Source organism: Lithobates pipiens, unplaced genomic scaffold, assembly GCF_037356315.1.
Source record: "Lithobates pipiens isolate NorthernLeopardFrog02 unplaced genomic scaffold, aLitPip1_a1.2 Scaffold_18, whole genome shotgun sequence".
Lineage (NCBI taxonomy): Eukaryota > Metazoa > Chordata > Amphibia > Anura > Ranidae > Lithobates > Lithobates pipiens.
In genome coordinates, this window is record NW_027507758.1 from 22,460,170 (window position 1) to 22,479,618 (window position 19,449).

Sequence of the window (19,449 nt, forward strand, 5' to 3'; positions counted from 1 at the left end):
TCTCGCACAAGTCTCATGAAAGGAACCAATGAATGAAAGACTGGCAGAGATTGCGTTTTTTTTATTTTTATATATGTTGTTTTTTTAACTTTTGCGATATAGATTTACCATTTAATTTTTCGATATGTTCAAGGTTTCAAAATGCTAGCAATTTTAAATCTTTTTCAAAACTCTCAGGGCACACCTTTAAATCACATAGTTTGAGAATCACTGCTCTGGATCAACTGTGGGTATAGGATTGTGTATATGGGTTCGTAAAACAAAAAAATTTGTTTTGTTTTCCTCTTTTTATTGGTTGGACTGGATGGACTTTGTGTCTTTTTTCGACCAGACTATGTAACTACAGTATATGCAGTCAATGCTACTTCTTTATAGATACGGTACCACTAGTGAGCCTTATCATCCTGGCAGGATCACAACTTTAAAAATAATGGAAAAAACTCTGAGAAAAAACAAAACAAAAGCAGCCACCAAATATGAGGCCTGGTAAGCTGCAATATATGCTCTTTTTTTTTTTTGCACATAAACAGGAATGCTCCACCTGTATATGACAGATAGGTCCCCAGTCGACATGTGCAATATATTTCATTCCGAATTCGTTTTTCAACAAATTAGTTAATTTGTAAATATTCGAATTAACAAATACCCGTTTAACTAACTTTTCCGAAATTTGAAAAATCGGAAATTCGAAAATAAGAACAAAAGTCCAAAAATTCAAAAGAACAAAAATCCGAGAATAAGAACGAAAATCCGAAAATTGGAAAACCAAAAAATGTGAAAATCTGAAATAATAACTAACAATAACTAACTATTAAATTATAGGTATTGGAATTTCCTTTCAAATTTGGCTGTTAGTGAACGTAAAAAAAATACTAATTATCCAAAATAACAAATGCCACATCTAAACGAATGGAACATAATTAATAAATAATAATAATATTAATAAAAACATTTTATTATTATTATTGTTATGTATTATTATTCATTTGTTACGTTCTTTTTATTTAGCTGCAGCATTTATTTCCTATAATCTGTAACTTCGGATAAATTCATATTAGTTACGTTTCACTAACAGCCAAATTTGAAAGGCAATTCCAATACCTATAATTTAATAATTAGTTTTATTAGTTAGTTATTATTTTGGATTTTTGAATTTTCAAATGTTCGTTCTTATTTTCCAATTTTCGTCATTTTGAATTTTCAGATTTTCTTTAGAATTTTCGTATTTTTGAATTTCCAAAGTTTCACATTTCGAAATTTTCATATTTTCGTATTTTAGAATTTACAATTTTTTTTATCGAAGTTACCAATTTATTAGAAATAAAGAATTTCGGTCATAACGAATGAAAAAAACAAACAAACAAACAAAAAAAAAAAAGATTGAAACAAACATGAAAAGGAACACATTTTTCTGCAGTGCACGTCTAGTTCCCAGTACACCACACTCATGGTAAAAGCCTAAAGGCAAGTCAGAGGAAAAGTCCACATTTACAGATCTGGATGAGTGCGCCCTCCTCTGGTCTCTGGGTCACCCGGTGCTTCTCGGTGCCAGGTCTGTGAGTGGGGTATCGCCGTTATTCAGCACCTTGGAGTCCCTGTGGGTGGAGAACAGGAAATATTCAAAGCACATCCTAAGCAACAGAGACACCTTAGGATAGAAGCATTGTCAGTCAAAGAGGGTGGTGGGTGGGGGTAGTGTTTAGCTGGACTAGCAGATTTAGATACACTAACAAATTGAAGCCAACTCCAGGTACAGCATTCAGTTCCTTTTTTTTTCTTTTAAGCTAAGGAACACTAAGGAACGAAGCGGCTCACAGCAGGGGGTCCGGTGCGTCTCCATTCACTGGTTCAGATTCAATATCAACCTGGGCTGGAGTGGGACATAAATTTGGCCCTGGACTTCATCCAGACTGGCTCACTTACATTTTGAGTGTCCCATCAGCACCCCCTTACATCAGAGTGTCCTATCACCAGCCTCCTTACATCAGAGTGTCCCATCAGCACCCCCTTACATCAGAGTGTCGCATCAGCACCCCCTTACATCAGAGTGTCCCATCAGCACCCCCTTACATCAGAGTGTCCCATTACCAGCCCCCGTACATCAGAGTTTCCCATCAGCACCCCCTTACATCAGAGTGTCCCATCACCAGCCCCCTTACATCAGAGTGTCCCATCAGCACCCCCTTACATCAGAGTGTCCCATCAGCAGCCCCCTTACATCACAGTGTCCCATCAGCACCCCCTTACATCAGAGTGTCCCATCAGCAGCCCCCTTACATCAGAGTGTCCCACCACCAGCCCCCTTACATCAGAGTGTCCCATTACCAGCCCCCTTACATCAGAGTGTCCCATTACCAGCCCCCTTACATCAGAGTGTCCTATTACCAGCCCCCTTACATCAGAGTGTCCCATGAGCAGCCCCCTTACATCAGAGTGTCCCATCAGCAGCCCCCTTAAATCACAGTGCCCCATCAGCAGCCCCCTTACATCAGAGTGTCCGATTACCAGCACCCCCTTACATCAGAGTGTCCCATCAGCAGCCCCCTTACATCAGAGTGTCCCATCAGCAGCCCCCTTACATCAGAGTGTCCCACCACCAGCCCCCTTACATCAGAGTGTCCCATTACCAGCCCCCTTACATCAGAGTGTCCCATTACCAGCCCCCTTACATCAGAGTGTCCCATTACCAGCCCCCTTACATCAGAGTGTCCCATTACCAGCCCCCTTACATCAGAGTGTCCGATTACCAGCACCCCCTTACATCAGAGTGTCCCATCAGCAGCCCCCTTACATCAGAGTGTCCCATCAGCAGCTCCCTTACATCAGAGTGTCCCATCAGCAGCCCCCTTACATCAGAGTGTCCCATCAGCAGCCCCCTTACATCAGAGTGTCCCATGAGCAGCCCCCTTACATCAGAGTGTCCCATGAGCAGCCCCCTTACATCAGAGTGTCCCATCAGCACCCCCTTACATCAGAGTGCCCCATCAGCAGCCCCCTTACATCAGAGTGTCCCACCACCAGCCCCCTTACATCAGAGTGTCCCATTACCAGCCCCCTTACATCAGAGTGTCCCATTACCAGCCCCCTTACATCAGAGTGTCCGATTACCAGCACCCCCTTACATCAGAGTGTCCCATCAGCAGCCCCCTTACATCAGAGTGTCCCATCAGCAGCCCCCTTACATCAGAGTGTCCCATCAGCAGCCCCCTTACATCAGAGTGTCCCATCAGCAGCCCCCTTACATCAGAGTGTCCCATCAGCAGCCCCCTTACATCAGAGTGTCCCATCAACAGCCCCCTTACATCAGAGTGTCCCATCAGCAGGCCCCTTACATCAGAGTGTCCCATCAGCAGCCCCCTTACATCAGAGTGTCCCATCAGCAGCCCCCTGACATTAGAGTGTCCCATTACCAGCCCCCCCTTACATCGGAGTGTCCCATCAGAAGCCCTCTTACATCAGAGTGTCCTATCAGCAGCCCCCTTACATCAGAGTGTCCCATGAGCAGCCCCCTTACATCAGAGTGTCCCATGAGCAGCCCCCTTACATCACAGTGTCCCATCAGCAGCCCCCTTACATCAGAGTGTCCCATCAGCAGCCCCCTTACATTAGAGTGTCCCATCAGCAGCCCCCTTACATTAGAGTGTCCCATTACCAGCCCCCTTACATCAGAGTGTCCCATTACCAGCCCCCTTACATCAGAGTGTCCCATTACCAGCACCCCCTTACATCAGAGTGTCCCATTACCAGCACCCCCTTACATCAGAGTGTCCCATTACCAGCACCCCCTTACATCAGAGTGTCCCATCACCAGCCCCCTTACATCAGAGTGTCCCATCAGCAGCCCCCTCACATCAGAGTGTTCCTTCAGCAGCCCCCTTACATCAGAGTGTCCCATCAGCAGCCCCTTTACATCAGAGTGTCCCATCACCAGCCCCCTTACATCAGAGTGTCCCATGAGCAGCCCCCTTACATTAGAGTGTCCCATCACCAGCCCCCTTACATCAGAGTGGCCCACTGAACCATCGGTCCACCGGGAAACTCCCGGTAGTCCTGATGGCCAGTACATGCCTGATTTCAACCCAAATTTTTGGCTGAATTCTGACCTGAAATGGACCAAAAAGACACACAGGGCTCCTGTGCAATCCACACTGTAGCCGCTCCGGGGATGTGTGAACCAGCTCCATTGAGAGCCGGTCACACTCTCCTGCTACGCAAATGCGAATACGGGGAAAAAACACGCATCCGATTCGCAATAGTGTGAACCCAGCCTCAAAGTTGTGGTAAAGGCGGAAGGTTTTTTTATCTTTAGGCTGCATTCACACCTAGGCATTTTCAGCTCATAAAACGCTTCTAAAAAGACCTGAAAAATGCCCAACAAGCAAAATCCCATTCATTTCAATAGCGCCTGTTCACACCTGAGCGTTTTCAGCTCACAAAACGCTCGTAAAACGCCCCCAAAAAACACCATAAAGAACGCTCCCGACAAGCAATATCCCATTCATTTCAATGGCACCTGTTCACATCTCAGCGTTTTGTCACCTGAAGCAAAACACCTGACAAACGCCCTAAGCTCAAAAAAGAACACGAGCTTCTTTGGGGCAGATTACAGGCATTTTTCAGACTTTTATATTGGTGCCATGAACAAAATCGCGGTTAAAAACATGGCAAAAACATGGCAAAATCACGGTAAAATCGTGCTAAAAACGCAGTTAAAACGCTCAACTTCGTAACGCTCAGGTGTGAATGCAGCCTAAGGCCCCTTTCACACTTGTGCGACTTGTCCTGCGACTTGAGACTGCAAAATCGCATGAGAAGTCGTACCCCATGATATCCAATGAGTACCATTCATATCTGTGTGACTTCAAGTCGCAGTGACTTCAAAGTAGTCCCTGCACAGGCATTCCCTGAAATCGCGGCAAAATCGCGGCCACGAAATCGCGGTAAAATTGTGACAAAGTCGAAGTCGCGGTAGTGTGAAAGGGGTTCGGTTTAAAGTGGAGTTCCGCCCAAAAATAGAACTTCCACTTATCTGATTTCCCCCCCCCCCCCCGGTGCCATATTAGGCACCTTTCGGAGGGAGCGGGTACCTGTTTTTGATAGGTACCCTGTCCCCACTTCCGTTGGACCTCCCTCCTCCTTTCTCCTCCTTCCCCTGCTGCCAGGCCAGTAAGAGGGCGCAGCGCACTTCACGCAATGAGCAGTAGGGGCCCGGTTGTGAACCCGCAAGGCTTCTCTGCCAGGTTCCCTTACCGGCAATGGCGGCAGCTGCATATGACAGCCAATGACAACATCGGCTGGGGTGCTGACATCGCTGGACTCCTGGACAGGTAAGTGTCCTAATATTAAAAGTCAGCAGCTACAGTATGTGTAGCTGTTGACTTTTAATTTTTGGGCAGAACTCCGCTTGAATGCATTACAATAAGATAAAAAAACCTTCTGTGTGCAGCAGCCCCCCTAATACTTACCTGAGCCCACTCTCTACCCAGCCATGTGCATGAATGCCTCGGCCATCCGGGACCCTCCTCCTCATTGGCTGAGACACAGCAGTGACACCAATGGCTGCCGCTGCTGTCAATCAAATTCTGTTAGTCAATCAGGAGAGAGCGGGGGTGGGGTTGAAACGCAGCTCTGCATCTGAATGGTCACAGGGAACTGCAGCTCGCCTTGGGTGCCCCCCACAGTAAGCTGCTTGCTGTGGGGGGCACTCGGCAGGAGGAAGGGGCCAAGAGCATCGAAGAGGGACCCCAGAAGAGGAGGATTCGGGCTGCTCTGTGCAAAACCAACTGCACAGAGGGTTTTTTTTTAATTTCAAAATATCACTTTAATATTTTACATGAATAAATAAAAGCTGATCATTGTAAGCATCTCTGTTGGTGTTAAATGCTTCGCCTCATCACTCTAACTGAAACATCGGCAGGGCAACTTGTTTTGTTGAAAAACAACAGACCTACTGGCTGCATCACCCGGTGAAAATAAAGGAAAGAAAGCCTGAAAAGAAAACGAATGCAGCCATCTTGCGTCTAATAGGTAAGTTGCAATATAATAAATGTTTGCTTTTGCATTTATTACCGTTTTTAAGTGAATATGTCACAGACCCTCGTCAAATCACAGCAAGAATATGCTAATAGGTTACAAATACATATATGTCAAAAAACGCCAAATTTAGTCCCTACACTCACATTTTGAGCCTCCTATTGGTTGGCATTTTCAATTGTTACATTCGAGGATAAGAAGGTATAGGAGAGGCCATACACCTTCAGCCGCCGTTATTGCAGCATCCATTGTGGATCGTATGAGCTGTCCAGATCCAGGATAGCGATTAAATCCCTGGACTGCCACCGATTTACTTCATACTTCATGGCAAACCAGTGAATGGGTTAAACAAGCTCGCTGCAAAGATGAAAATACAAAGAATAGTGGCACACACTAGACTTGGGCACCACGGGAAATAATGTTTAGTTTTGGTTTTTTAAAATACATCATTTCGGTTCGTTATCTTTGTTATGTTACATTAATACGTTTTCGGATAATTCGTTATTTCTGTAGAGTGTTGATATTCGTTATACTGAATCTCGAATCATGTCAAATTCATTTGTTATATGCGCTGTAATTTCGTTCTTATTTGTTGAAATTCGATATTTATGTATGTATATATATTCATGATAACGATTCGTAATTTGGAAAGTCGTTTGTTTATTGAATCTATTAACACACACAATGACAAGATCTCTTCTCCTCGGCTCAAATACAATACAACACCCTTCTCTCTCACTTCTCAGGAATGCACTTTGCCAGCAATCCATTCTTCAGCACAAAATTAATCAGCTGATTGGACTGTAAGATTTACTTTGAGTTGAACTTTTGTTTCATTAGATCTTTAACGAATTACCGAATCATGCCAAATTCATTCGTTATATCCCTGCTGTGCTCATTATGAGGGGCTCCCACCATCCCTGTGCTGTGCTCATTATGAGGGGCTACCACCATCCCTGTGCTGTGCTCATTATGAGGGGCTCCCACCATCCTTGTGCTGTGCCCATTAGGAGTGGGGCTCCCACCATCCCTGTGCTGTGCCCATTATGAGGGGCTCCCACCATCCCTGTGCTATGCCCATTATGAGGGGCTCCCACCATCCCTGTGCTGTGCCCATTATGAGGGGCTCCCACCATCCCTGTGCTGTGCCCATTATGAGGGGCTCCCACCATCCCTGTGCTGTGCCCATTATGAGGGGCTCCCACCATCCCTGTGCTGTGCCCATTATGAGGGGCTCCCACCATCCCTGTGCTGTGCTCATTATGAGCGGCTCCCACCATCCCTGTGCTGTGTTCATTATGTGGGGCTCCCACCATCCCTGTGCTGTGCTCATTATGAGGGCCCCCCACCATCCCTGTGCTGTGTTCATTATGAGGGGCTCCCACTATCCCTGTGCTGTGCCCATTATGAGGGGCTCCCACCATCCCTGTGCTGCGCTCATTATGAGGGGCTCCCACCATCCCTTTGCTCATTATGGGGGGCTCCCACCATCCCTGTGCTGTGCCCATTATGAGGGGATTCCACCATCCCTGTGCTGTGCCCATTATGAGGGGCTCCCACCATCCCTGTGCTGTGCGGACTTCCTGGGTTTTTAACTTCATCATAACGAATAATCGTAATTATTATGACAATAATAAAATGATATTAACGAACATTCTTATTTTGTCCGATTCTGAATCTCCCATCGACTACCAGTACCAGTCTCCCACTTCATATTAAAAAAGGTCATTTTACCAACCCCCACTCAGCAGCAGAAGAAAACCTCTGGTCAACAAAACACCAGTCACGTTTCTGTTGTAAGGGAATTCATCAACGAAATTTCATATACAATTCGGAAGCATAGAAATTTGTATTTCGAATGCTTCTGAATGTACGAATTTTCGGAAATTCGTACGAATTTTCGATTCGTACAAAATGAACCGCACATGTCTAGAAATAAGTATATGATAATCAACTAAAACTATGCAACAATATATGAAAGCAGTCATGTCTAAATGAATTGGAGTCTAAAGGGAATACAAAAATAAAAAGAATAAACGATACATTATATTTATATTCGTTTATGGGCCATAGTTGTTCCCAATTTACCATGTGTGTGTGTATATATATATATATATATATATATATATATATATATAGAAAGGCCAGTATGGTGGCCTGAAATTATGGGAGGAGCCCGGTGGTGTATATAACCTGCCGTTCGCCCATCTTCCTCGTCGGTTCCGGTGCGCGATACCTGATACGTCAGATATCAAGGGCCGACTATCCAGATCAGACGCAGCGAGCCTGTTCGGCGGTTCCCGCGTTTTTCGTCTTCAATTTGACAATCCCGTCTCGTCCATCAGCGTCCGTAGGTTCGTCGACGTCGTACCCATCGAATTTGTCGCTCGGGCCGGCTGTCGCAGGTAGGGCTTCGGCACCCTCTTTTCATTATGTTCTCGATGTACCGTCATTATGCTTGCACGCACGAGCCGCTCGGTTCTGTCATATCGAATGTTTCGGTGGCCTCGTACGCTTGTCACTGTATGCTACTTTCGATGTAGGCGTTGTCATCATTCGACGCGTTCGATTACGCCACGTCAGGCGATTCATTCGCAGCTACGGCATTCGAAACCGTTCGACTGCCCGTGCATTTCTATTTGTAGCGGTCGAATCGTTCGACCCACAGCCGACTGCTTGTTACGACAAGGCAATCAGTCCGCACGTTTCGCTTGCTCTGCTCCAGTTCGAATATGTCTCTTCATTTCTTGCAATTATGTTATGTGTCTCATTTCACCTCGTTCAAACATTTCAGTCCCAGTCATTTCTGCTGCTCCAATATCATTTCTGTCACTAGTCGCGCTCCGTCGCGAATCCTGTCGCACCGCTGGTGCACCGATTCGCTTTGAAGTGCCCCAGGGTTCGGCCTCATTTCTGTACATGCTCCAGAGACTGAATCACTTGCAGGTTCACGCTCGGTCCCTGATTCTTGTCTTTGTCATGGCATACCATTTCTGTCACTTATTACGCTCCAATTCGAATCCTGTCGCATTCCTCTATGCACCGATTCGTCCTGGTGCGCCCAGCTGCTACGCCTCATTTCAGTACATGCTCCAGAGACGGATTCTTTGGTTACCTACAGTCCAGTCGTTGAATCCTGTCTCTGTCATGGGACATCATTTCTGTCACTTATTACACTCCAATTCGAATCCTGTCGCATGTTATTATGCACCGATTCGTTCTGGTGTGCCCAGCTGCTACGCCTCATTTCAGTACATGCGCCAGAGACGGATTCATTATTTGCTACCATCAGTCCAGTCGTTGAATCTTGTCTCTGTCATGGGATATCATTTCTGTCACTTATTACACTCCGATTCGAATCTTGTTGCATTTATTTGATGCACCGATTCGTTCCGGTGTGCCCAGCTGCTACGCCTCATTTCAGTACATGCGCCAGAGACGGATTCATTATTTGCTACCATCAGTCCAGTCGTTGAATCTTGTCTCTGTCATGGGATATCATTTCTGTCACTTATTACACTCCGATTCGAATCTTGTTGCATTATTGATGCACCGATTCGTTCCGGTGTGCCCAGCTGCTACGCCTCATTTCAGTACATGCTCCAAAGACGGGATTCATTTGTTAGGTGCACGGGCTCGTCTTCTGATTCCAGTCTTTGTCATGGGTTTCATTTCATTTCACCTATCACGTTCCGGTACGAATAGTCATGTTCATGGACCAATTCGTCCCGGCGTGCCCCAGGAATGGCCTCATTTCAGTACATGCTCCAGGTTCCGTTTCGTGCTCGGTCGCAAGTTTGTGGCATGGCGATTCGGATCTCTGTCATGGCAGATTCATTCATTTCACGGTCACGTATCACTTCCCGCTTCTAGTCCAGTTGATTCTTCAACGTTGGATTCTTATCGGGGGGCCCTTGCTCGTCAGCCTCATTTCACTAAAAAAAAACTAAAAAAAAAAAGGGAAAAGAAAAAAAAAAATAAAGGGGGGGGGGGTAAAAAAAAAAAAAAAAAAAAAAAAAAGGGGGGGGCGATTCAGGGGGGGGGAAAGAGAAAAAAAATTTTATTTCCTTCTTTGGTGTCATTTTATCTCATGTGTGACGTCTCACCTCCACTGTTAGCTAGCCTTCGTCAGGTGGGAGTCTCAAACAAACTTCACCTTCATCTCCTCAGGTCAGTCGAGTTCAGTAGGTCCAGCCTGCACCTGGTCAGACGGTGCCTCCTTAGGTAAGCATAATCATCTAGCGGGGAAAATGCCCTTCAGCAAAGCTGCCTTCTTTGAAACAGGTATTTCTTTAGGAGTCTCCAACCAGTTGTAATCCATGTCACCCCTTATAGGTCCGTATTAGGAGAAAGACCCGCATCAGAGGGCTTGTGGCCTCGTCAGACCCAAATTCCGCCACCATGTCCCAGGCCGGCAGCGAGGACCTCACGGCTCCATTGTCTCCATCCGGTTCAGAGAATGGCAGCCAAAGGGCCTTCAGAGCTTGGACCATTCCCAGGCTAACAGCCGAGCTGAGACGCAGGGGTGTGCCCTTTTCAGCAACAGCCAGAAAGGCAGAGCTTTTCCGGCTCCTGTTTCCTCCTCCCGCGGCGGTGGAGGCTTCTACTCAGCAGGCCTCCTTAGGCTCCATCGCCTCTTCTATCTCCCAGCTCCACACCCTGGTGTCATCCATCACGACCTCAATGACAGATCTGCAGGGCCGAGTGGCCCTCCTCGAGACCCAACCCTCTGTTTCTCCGCCTGTACCAGCATCCCTGCCAGTTGTGAGCCCTCCTGCAGGTATCCCCGGAGCTGCACCAATAGTGTACCCATCGCATTTGGTGTCAGCAAACATCAGGAAGGACATCTTAGAGGGAAAGGACGTCAATTTGGCTTCCCTGCTGATCTCAATTCATGAGCTGGCAGAGAATAAGGCCTATACTTGGGGGGACGTATCAGTGGTCCTCAAAGCTAAGGACCCCAGATTAGATAGAAAACTCTCTGTCACTGAGTTTACCTTAGCCTTTGGCATGATGAGGGACATCATTTGCTCAGCCTCCCCTGGCAGGAGGGAGGAGCTGGATCGGTACCTCCATGTGGTAGTTGACCTGGGCTACAAGTACGGCGGATTTTCATTTTATGACTACCACCGATCCTTCTCCGCTAAAGCAGCCGCCAGGCTCTCCCAGTTCCAGACCCCTACGGATTGGAGCACCGTGGACACAGAACTGTTCTGCCGCCACTTCGCGGGGCTTCGGTCCCCTCTGTGTGCAATCTGCCAGTCAGCAACACATACTGCGGCCTGGTGCGCTACCTCAGTGGCAGCCCCGCCCGTCGTCGGCCCATCTACCTCGGGGACCGCTCAGGGCCTGCAAACGCCAGCTCGCCCGCCACAGACCGATAAGCTAGGGCGCCCAGTTAAGACCATGGGCGGTGCTTCAATCTGCAATAATTATAACAGTGGGTCGTGTAATTTCAGCCAGTGTAGGCTGCTCCATGTGTGCACTCAATGTCATAGAGCTCACCCCCGGCTCATGTGCGAGATCAAGCAGCTCAAAAGGTCCTGACTAAGCCGGCTCAATGTGTCATGGCTTAGCGTCTACCTATCCAGCCACCCTACCCCCTCACTGTCCACCTTCCTCGTCCAGGGCTTCACGGAAGGCTTTCACACTGGACTTATCTCTCTCCCTCACGTCACACACGAATGCCAGAACCTCCGCTCAGCAGCCACGGATGAGCTAGCCATCGACCAACTGCTACAATCTGAACTAGATCAGGACTTTGTCATCGGCCCTTTCGTACAGCCCCCATTCGTCACCTGGCGAGTCAGCCCTATTGGGCTTGTCAAGGGCAAGTTCTCTAATAAACTCAGATTGGTTTATGATTTGTCAGCGCCTCATTCCTCCACGGTTCCCAGCCTCAATTCCCTTATTCCCTCTGAGGAGTTCTCCCTTAAATATGCATCAGTAGACATGGCCATCCAGGCCATTCTTAAGACAGGCCCAGGTACCTGGCTCTCCAAGGCCGACATCTCAAATGCTTTTAAACTTCTTCCTATCCATCCTTCCCTCTGGTGCTGGCATGGAATCAAGTGGAGGCAGCGGTACTACTTTGCCACTAAGCTCACGTTCGGGTCCAAGAGTAGTCCTTGGCTCTTCGACACCTTTGCACAGGCTCTTGCTTGGATCTTGTTACACGTAGCCCAGTGTCGGGAAGTCATTCATTATCTGGATGACTTCCTGCTGATAGAGCCGCCCGGCTCTCCCCCACAAGATCTGGCTAAGTTGAGGGGAGTCTTCAATAACCTTAATGTCCCCATTGCCGAGCACAAGGTGGAGGGTCCGTCGCAGGCTATCACCTTTCTCGGGGTCAGCCTAGACACTAACACTATGCAGGCCAGCCTTCCCCCGGATAAACTGACCCGCATCAGGACGGTCCTGAGGGACTTTACTCATGCCAGGACTTGTACCAAGAGACAGCTCCAGTCCCTTCTTGGTATGCTCAATTTTGCTATGCGCATCATCCCCCAGGGGCGCTCGTTCGTGTCACGCCTGCTGGCCTTATTATCCCACTCTCAGGATCCGGAGCAAGTACTCAACCTGGATTCCGCGGCTATTGCAGACCTAGCCATGTGGGAGGAATTCCTGTCCTCCTGGAACGGAGTGTCCCTGTTCGTCCCCTCCGTGTCCGCCCTTTCACCTCGGGTGGTGACCGACGCGGCGGCCTCCACGGGCTTTGCGGCTATTTTTGGCAACCTCTGGCTCGCAGCCCCCTGGCCTCCACAGATACTGGCTATTCCTGGCTTCACTGAGACGTCCTCCCTGTTTGAGCTATATCCCATCGTAGCCGCTGCACACACCTGGGGCCGCAGCTGGTCAGGCCAGACGGTGGTCTTTTCTACAGATAACCTGGCCACTGCGGAGATTGTCAATAAAGGCAGGTCCAGATCTCTACAGATTATGTCCTTCCTGCGGCGACTGACCCAGCTCTCATTATTGTTTCAGTTTAACCTTCATTGTTCTTTTGTCCCCGGCAAATTCAATCAGGCGGCGGATGCCCTCTCCCGCTTTAACTTTGTTTCGTTTTTTGATCAGGTGCCCGGAGCCGGACCAACTTCTGCAGCTATCCCGGACTGGTCTCAACTGACATTGGATTAGCCCCGCACTTGTCAGCAGCGACTCAACTTATTGATCACTCCCTCTCAGACAATACCCGCAAGGCCTATCAGTCGGCCTGGAGGGCCTTTACTCGCTTCATATCATCCCACAATACAGAGACCTCCCGGGTCAAGCAAGTCCTTGCCTTCCTTTCCTACTGCCATTCGGACTTGGCATTATCTTTCAACACAATCCGATTGTACTTGGCCGGGGTACAACACTTCACGTCCCTCCAGGACCCTACCAAGCCCTCCTTATTCACCTTTCACGCCGTCCGGGCACTCATGCGCGGCATTCAGAAACGTCGGCCGGTTTCCAGCATCAAACGGCTGCCTATCACGGGCGAAGTGTTCAGGGACATGTCAGACGTTCTGGCCTCCTCACCTTTCGGTCTCCATGTCAGTGTCGTCCTGCAAGCAGCCATACACCTGGCCTTCTACGGCTTCTTGCGGCCAGGCGAGTTTACCTGCAGTGGCCCCTCGGCACGTATGCTGTGCAAGCACCATCTAGTTAGGTTTGAGGACCATTTCATCCTACATTTAGCGGTCTCAAAGACACAGCAGCTTGGCCCAGGTACGGACATACATCTCTATAAAACCCACAACCGCTGGTGTCCGGTTGCTGTCCTCACCCGCTTGCTGACCCTTTTGGCCGATCAACCAGGGACTGGCCCACTTCTCCCCTTTCACTCCAAACCTCTCAACGCAGCCCAGTTCATGGAGCATGTCAGGATACTCCTGGGCATCCTTCACCTCAATCCTGCACACTACTCGGGACATTCGTTTCGCATCGGGGCAGCTTCAACGGCCTCCCGCCAAGGGGTCCCGGTCCACGTTATCAAAAAGTTGGGTAGATGGAAGTCCTCCTGTTTTGCCCGTTACGTACCCAATCCGCAAGTTGAGATGGCCCAGGCCTTTGTCAAACTTACCCAGTAACAGTCTTGGTTCAATAAAATACATCCCCTACCTGAGTGTTTTGCCCCCTTATTTTGGTATACCGTACGTTAGACCAGGGCACACTTTCAGGTCCATTTCAGGTAGCGAGTTTATGTTGTCCTTGTCTATCATCCTTGTCCGTATCGGTCAGAGGGCTCTTCACCATAAATAGAAAGGCCAGTATGGTGGCCTGAAATTATGGGAGGAGCCCGGTGGTGTATATAACCTGCCGTTCGCCCATCTTCCTCGTCGGTTCCGGTGCGCGATACCCGCCCACCCGTCCCCTTTTATCAGGCCTTCACTCTAGCATACTCCTCATATCAGTACTCATTTCACCCATTTCATATTCATTTCATTTTAAGGTATGCCCCCTTATTTTGGTATACCGTACGTTAGACCAGGGCACACTTTCAGGTCCATTTCAGGTAGCGAGTTTATGTTGTCCTTGTCTATCATCCTTGTCCGTATCGGTCAGAGGGCTCTTCACCATAAATATATATATATATATATATGCACTCACATATAAATACCCTTAGACAGAGTGCAATGAAAATATCCACTTATGAATAGTCTCATTTGCACAAACAAGTTATTGATATGGTGTTAATGTTATAACAGAGAGGGAAGGGGTGGGGGCTATGGTTTTTTAGTTTATTATCATATACTTATTTCTTACTTGCAGACATGTACCATTATTATAATCCCAATAACCAGTTATAATAATATTAATTTATTTTTTAGAATAATTTTTTCTTAATTATTTTTTTATTAATTAATATAATTCTCTCTTAATTTTTCTTTAATTTTTGTCTTTTCTATAATTCATCTTTTGAGTACATGGGTATTATTGGCCATTATTGGTTGCTTATTCGCCTTCAAATGCTTATTCAATCTATGTATTGATCTTTACTTGATTGATTTTTAATATTTTAATTTATTATATATTATCACATTTAGAGAGATATGTATATATATATATATATATATATATATATATATATATATATATATATATATATATATTTATGCTTTTTTTCCCCCACTGTTTATTGCATTCGAATTTACTCTTGCCAAACAAAATTGTAAACCTCTATTGTTAGTATAAAGTGCAGTTACAATTTCCTCCATTAGGTGGCAGTATCACCAAGGCACATAAAAAGGCTGCTCACAGCCCATTCAGGTTAGCTTGGCAAAGGAGCGCGCGGTGTCACCATCTTCCCACTATGCATGCTCTGAAACACGTTGCATCACGTCATCTGGCCATACGCTGCGTTCCAGCCCTCACCTGAGACCTGCTGGCTGCGTTCTAGACCTCATTCTGGATCCAGCCAGAAGGCAAAAAGATCCCTGGGGGACAGGACGCCAGTGTTCTGCTGAGAACAGTCCCCCCATCGGATAGTGTCAGCCCCACCCATACTGCGCAGTACGGGGGACAAGGAGACACCGAAAGTCTCTGAAGATGAATGGCGCCTGTGCACTTACTAGTACCTTCTGCCCTGAGGCCAGGTTCAAGCCCCACCATGCAAGTGGACATATGGTAGATGATGTAAAACAGCACTTAGTAACAGTGCCCCACGCTTCGGGCACGGCCTCGCTACGCTTGGCAAATTTTTATTCTGGCTCTTTGTCCACTTGGATGGTGGGGGTTGAACCTGGACTCAGTGAGCAGGCACCATTCATCTTCGGAGACCTTCGGCGTCTCCTTGTCCTCCGTACTGCGATCAAAATTCTTTTGACCGGTAGGCTGCCTGCCCTGGGGCCCCTTTGGGCCAAGCTGTGGCTGCAGCGCTCCGCTCCGCTCCCTCCTCCTCCTCCTCCACTATATGTCATACACAGTCTGCGGGCATCTCCCGCTGTGTGTCTGAGCTGAGTGTGAAAACTTTGGCCGCGCTGTGAGAAAAGTCCCATCCTCCTCCTAGATCAGCTCGTGCGATAGACGCAGTGTTCTGTCTATCACATGCGCTGATCTAGGAGGAGGGCAGGACTTTTCTCACAGCGCGGCCAAAGTTTTCACACTCAGCTCGGAGACACACAGTGGGAGATGCCCGCAGACTGTGTAATCCAGACCCAAGCACTGACTACAGTGAAGCTGCGATTACGGGCACGGTGAGACTGCATTATGGGCATGGTGAGGCAGCATTATGGGAACTGTGAGGTTGCAATTATAGGCATGGTAAGGCTGCGATTATGGGCATGGTGAGACTGCATTATGGGCACGGTGAGGCTGCTATTATAGGCACGGTGAGATAGCATTATGGGCACGGTGAGACAGCATTAAGGGTACTGTGAGGCTGCCATTATAGGCACGGTGAGGCTGTGATTATGGGTGCAGTGAGGCTGCGATTATGGGCACGGTGAGACAGCATTATGGGCACGGTGAGGCTGCAATTATGGGCACGTGAGACTGCATTATGGGCATGGTGAGGCTGTGATTATGGGTATGGTGAGGTTGCGATTATGGGCAGGGTGAGGCTGTGATTATGGGCAGAGTGAGACTGCATTATGGGCACGGTAAGCCTGCAATTATGGGCACGGTAAGGCTGAGATTATGACGCGTGACGTCCTAGCCATGCCCCGCTATGTCCAGCTTTGCCGTTGCCATAACAACGGTGCTAAATCAGCTAAAAGTAGTTGGATCTGTATGTGCGTTATAATTAATCGAAATTAGTCGATTCATCGATTTAAAAAAAATTAATTAATCGAACACGAAAATTTTAATCAGTGACAGCCCTATTATTGCTCTAAAACTTATACAAAACCAGAATTATAAAGTGACATAATCTTTCCTATTTTTTGCAAAAATCTCAAAGGTTGCAAAATAGTGAAAAAAAAAGTTCAGTGAAACGATAATTTTCAAATATATAAACAGTCCGAAGAGGATGAAAGATGGATAGGATGATAAATCTCAGTCCCTTTTCAGTGACTACAAAACCACCCTTCACGCATGTAGCAGGTGCACCCAGAGGAGAAAGGTTTATCCACCACCAAATTCAGTGAGGCTTACCAGCTGCCAAGATCTCTTTTTTAACCACTTGAGACCCGCGCTATAGCCGAATGACGGCTACAGCGCGGATCTCCTTTTCCGCGACTACGTCTATTGACGTAGTCCCGTGCACGAGCGGCCTGCGCGCCCCCTGATCGCCTGATCACCGATCTGTGCAAGGGGTCGATCCCGACCCCTTATCACGTGATCAGCTGTCAGCCAATGACAGCTGATCATGTGATATAACGGAGCCGGTAATCGGCTATTATTCCTCCTCGCGCTGTCAGCGCGAGGAGAAAAAAAAAAAGCCGATCACCGGCGGCCGTGCTAGTTCCCACCTGCCCCCTGCCAGTGCCCACCTGCCCCCTGCCAGTGCCACCCAGCAGTGCCCATAGTGCCACCCAGCAGTGCCCACAGTGCCACCCAGCAGTGCCACATATCCGTGCCGGAGGGCTTTCACACTGGAGCGATGCGCTGGCAGGACGGTGAAAAAAGTCCTGCTGGCCGCATCTTTGGAGCGGTGAAGGAGCGGTGTATTCACCGCTCCTATACCGCTCCTACCCATTGAAATCAATGGGACACCGCGGCAATACCGCCGGCAAAGCGCCGCTGCAGCGGCGCTTTGCGGGCGGGTTTAACCCTTTTTCGGCCGCTAGCGGGGGTTAAAACCACCCCGCTAGCGCCCGCAGACCGCCGCTAAAACGACGGTAAAGCCCCAGTGTGAAAGCAGCCTTACTGTCCTCCATATATAACCTACTACAGACTTTAGCACATGATCAACTCCCACATTACACCAGGCTGTGGTCTGTGGATTTGGGTGAGGACATCTCTGTGCCGGAATGGCATACCTCTTTTCATTTCACACATAAGTCAACAATCTCCTGCTACTCCCAAGAAAAGAACTACAAACTATTTTCCAGGTGGTACAGGGACCCTGCTACTTTACACAGGATTTTCCCGTCTACCCCGGCCACCTGCTGGTGCTGTGAAGCTTCAGTCGGAACTTACATGCATGTCTGGTGGGACTGTGAGAGGATCCGCCCCTTCTGGACACAGGTTTTTGAATGTTATAATCTTTTGGCTGATATACCGGTTCCTATCTCTCCAAAAATTGCATTACTCTCTATTCTGCCCGGGTCTATTAAATCGCAGAGACAAAGATTGCTCCGTTTCTCTATGTCCTCCGCTAGGCAACTGATACCTGCTTATTGGAAGACGACGACCACCCCCCCCATTGTCACGGTGGGTATCGATTATGAATGATACCATGAGAATGGAGGAGATGTTGGCACTGGACAATGACACTTACGCCAAATTTATTTCTCAATGGTCGATCTGGCTCCGCTTCTCTTCTTCTGACACTTTAATGAACCAAATCTTGAACGCATGAGGACGCTGTGGGCTCTCCCTTACCCTACCCCCCCCCCCCCTACCCATATTCCTTCCCCCTCCCCCCTCCTCCCCCTTATCCCTCCTCTCCTCTTGCTATTTAGCTTTCCCCTATACCGCCTTGCTCCTCTTTACTTTGCTCCTCTCTCTTCTCTCTTCCTTTCTATCTTTTTTTTATGTTATTGTCTAAAAACTGCCTCATGTAGTAACCCATGGGTGTTTCTCACTACTGTGGCCTCAGGGATCGGAACACAGGCCGTCTTCTCTACTCTCCAAGCTTCCCGTCCGGGACCGGCTGTGGCCGATTGTCATTAGCCGGTCTCCCGTCATTGTACTCCTGTTACTGTTCCTGTCTGCATTTGCCTCATGATGGTTACTGTTTATTGTTTTTACTTGACATGTTTCAATAAAAATATTTTCAACACTAAAATGTTTTCCAAAGCCAAAAATGACATCTGGGAAAACCGGAAGTGACAAAATCCTCATTGCTTCTGGCTTCCTATACCATAGAGATGGCTTTATGGTAAGCTGGCAGAATCCGCTGGCTTCATTTCGGGCTCACTGACGGGATGGTAGAAACCTGAGAGGCATTGGCGGGAGGGGATGATGACCAAAGATCCGTGTGATTAAATATTTTTCCAAAGCCAAAAATTGCTTTGTTACCATCTGGAGAAACCGGAAGTGCCAAAACCTTTGTTGTTTCCAGTTTCCTTTACCATAGAGATGATTGGGACATTCCGGTCCCCGATCAGCTGTATGGTTAGCTGTCAGACCCACCAGCTTCATTCTGGGCTCTCCGGTGGGACGGCAGAGCCTGGAGAGGCATTGAAGGGGAGCAGAAAAGGGGGATGACACAAGATTGGTGTGATCAAATGATTTTAAAAGCCAAAAATAGCTTGGTTGACATCTGGGGAAACTGGAAGTGCCAAAATCCGTGTCACACCCATGAATGGATGTTTCCATACCTGATCA

At 47.9% G+C, this 19,449-nt stretch overlaps 1 protein-coding gene across 1 annotated transcript in view; it reads right to left on the reverse strand.

Moving 5' to 3' along the window:
- Positions 1-1,247: 1,247 nt before the first annotated feature.
- LOC143987014 (solute carrier family 22 member 7-like) overlaps positions 1,248-19,449 on the reverse strand; it is a 48,692-nt gene continuing 30,490 nt past the window's right edge. Inside the window, exon 10 of the mRNA XM_077485461.1 lies at positions 1,248-1,595. Coding sequence (XP_077341587.1) covers positions 1,529-1,595 — 67 coding nt within the window. The 3' untranslated portion in view covers positions 1,248-1,528. The remainder of the gene's footprint in view (positions 1,596-19,449) is intronic.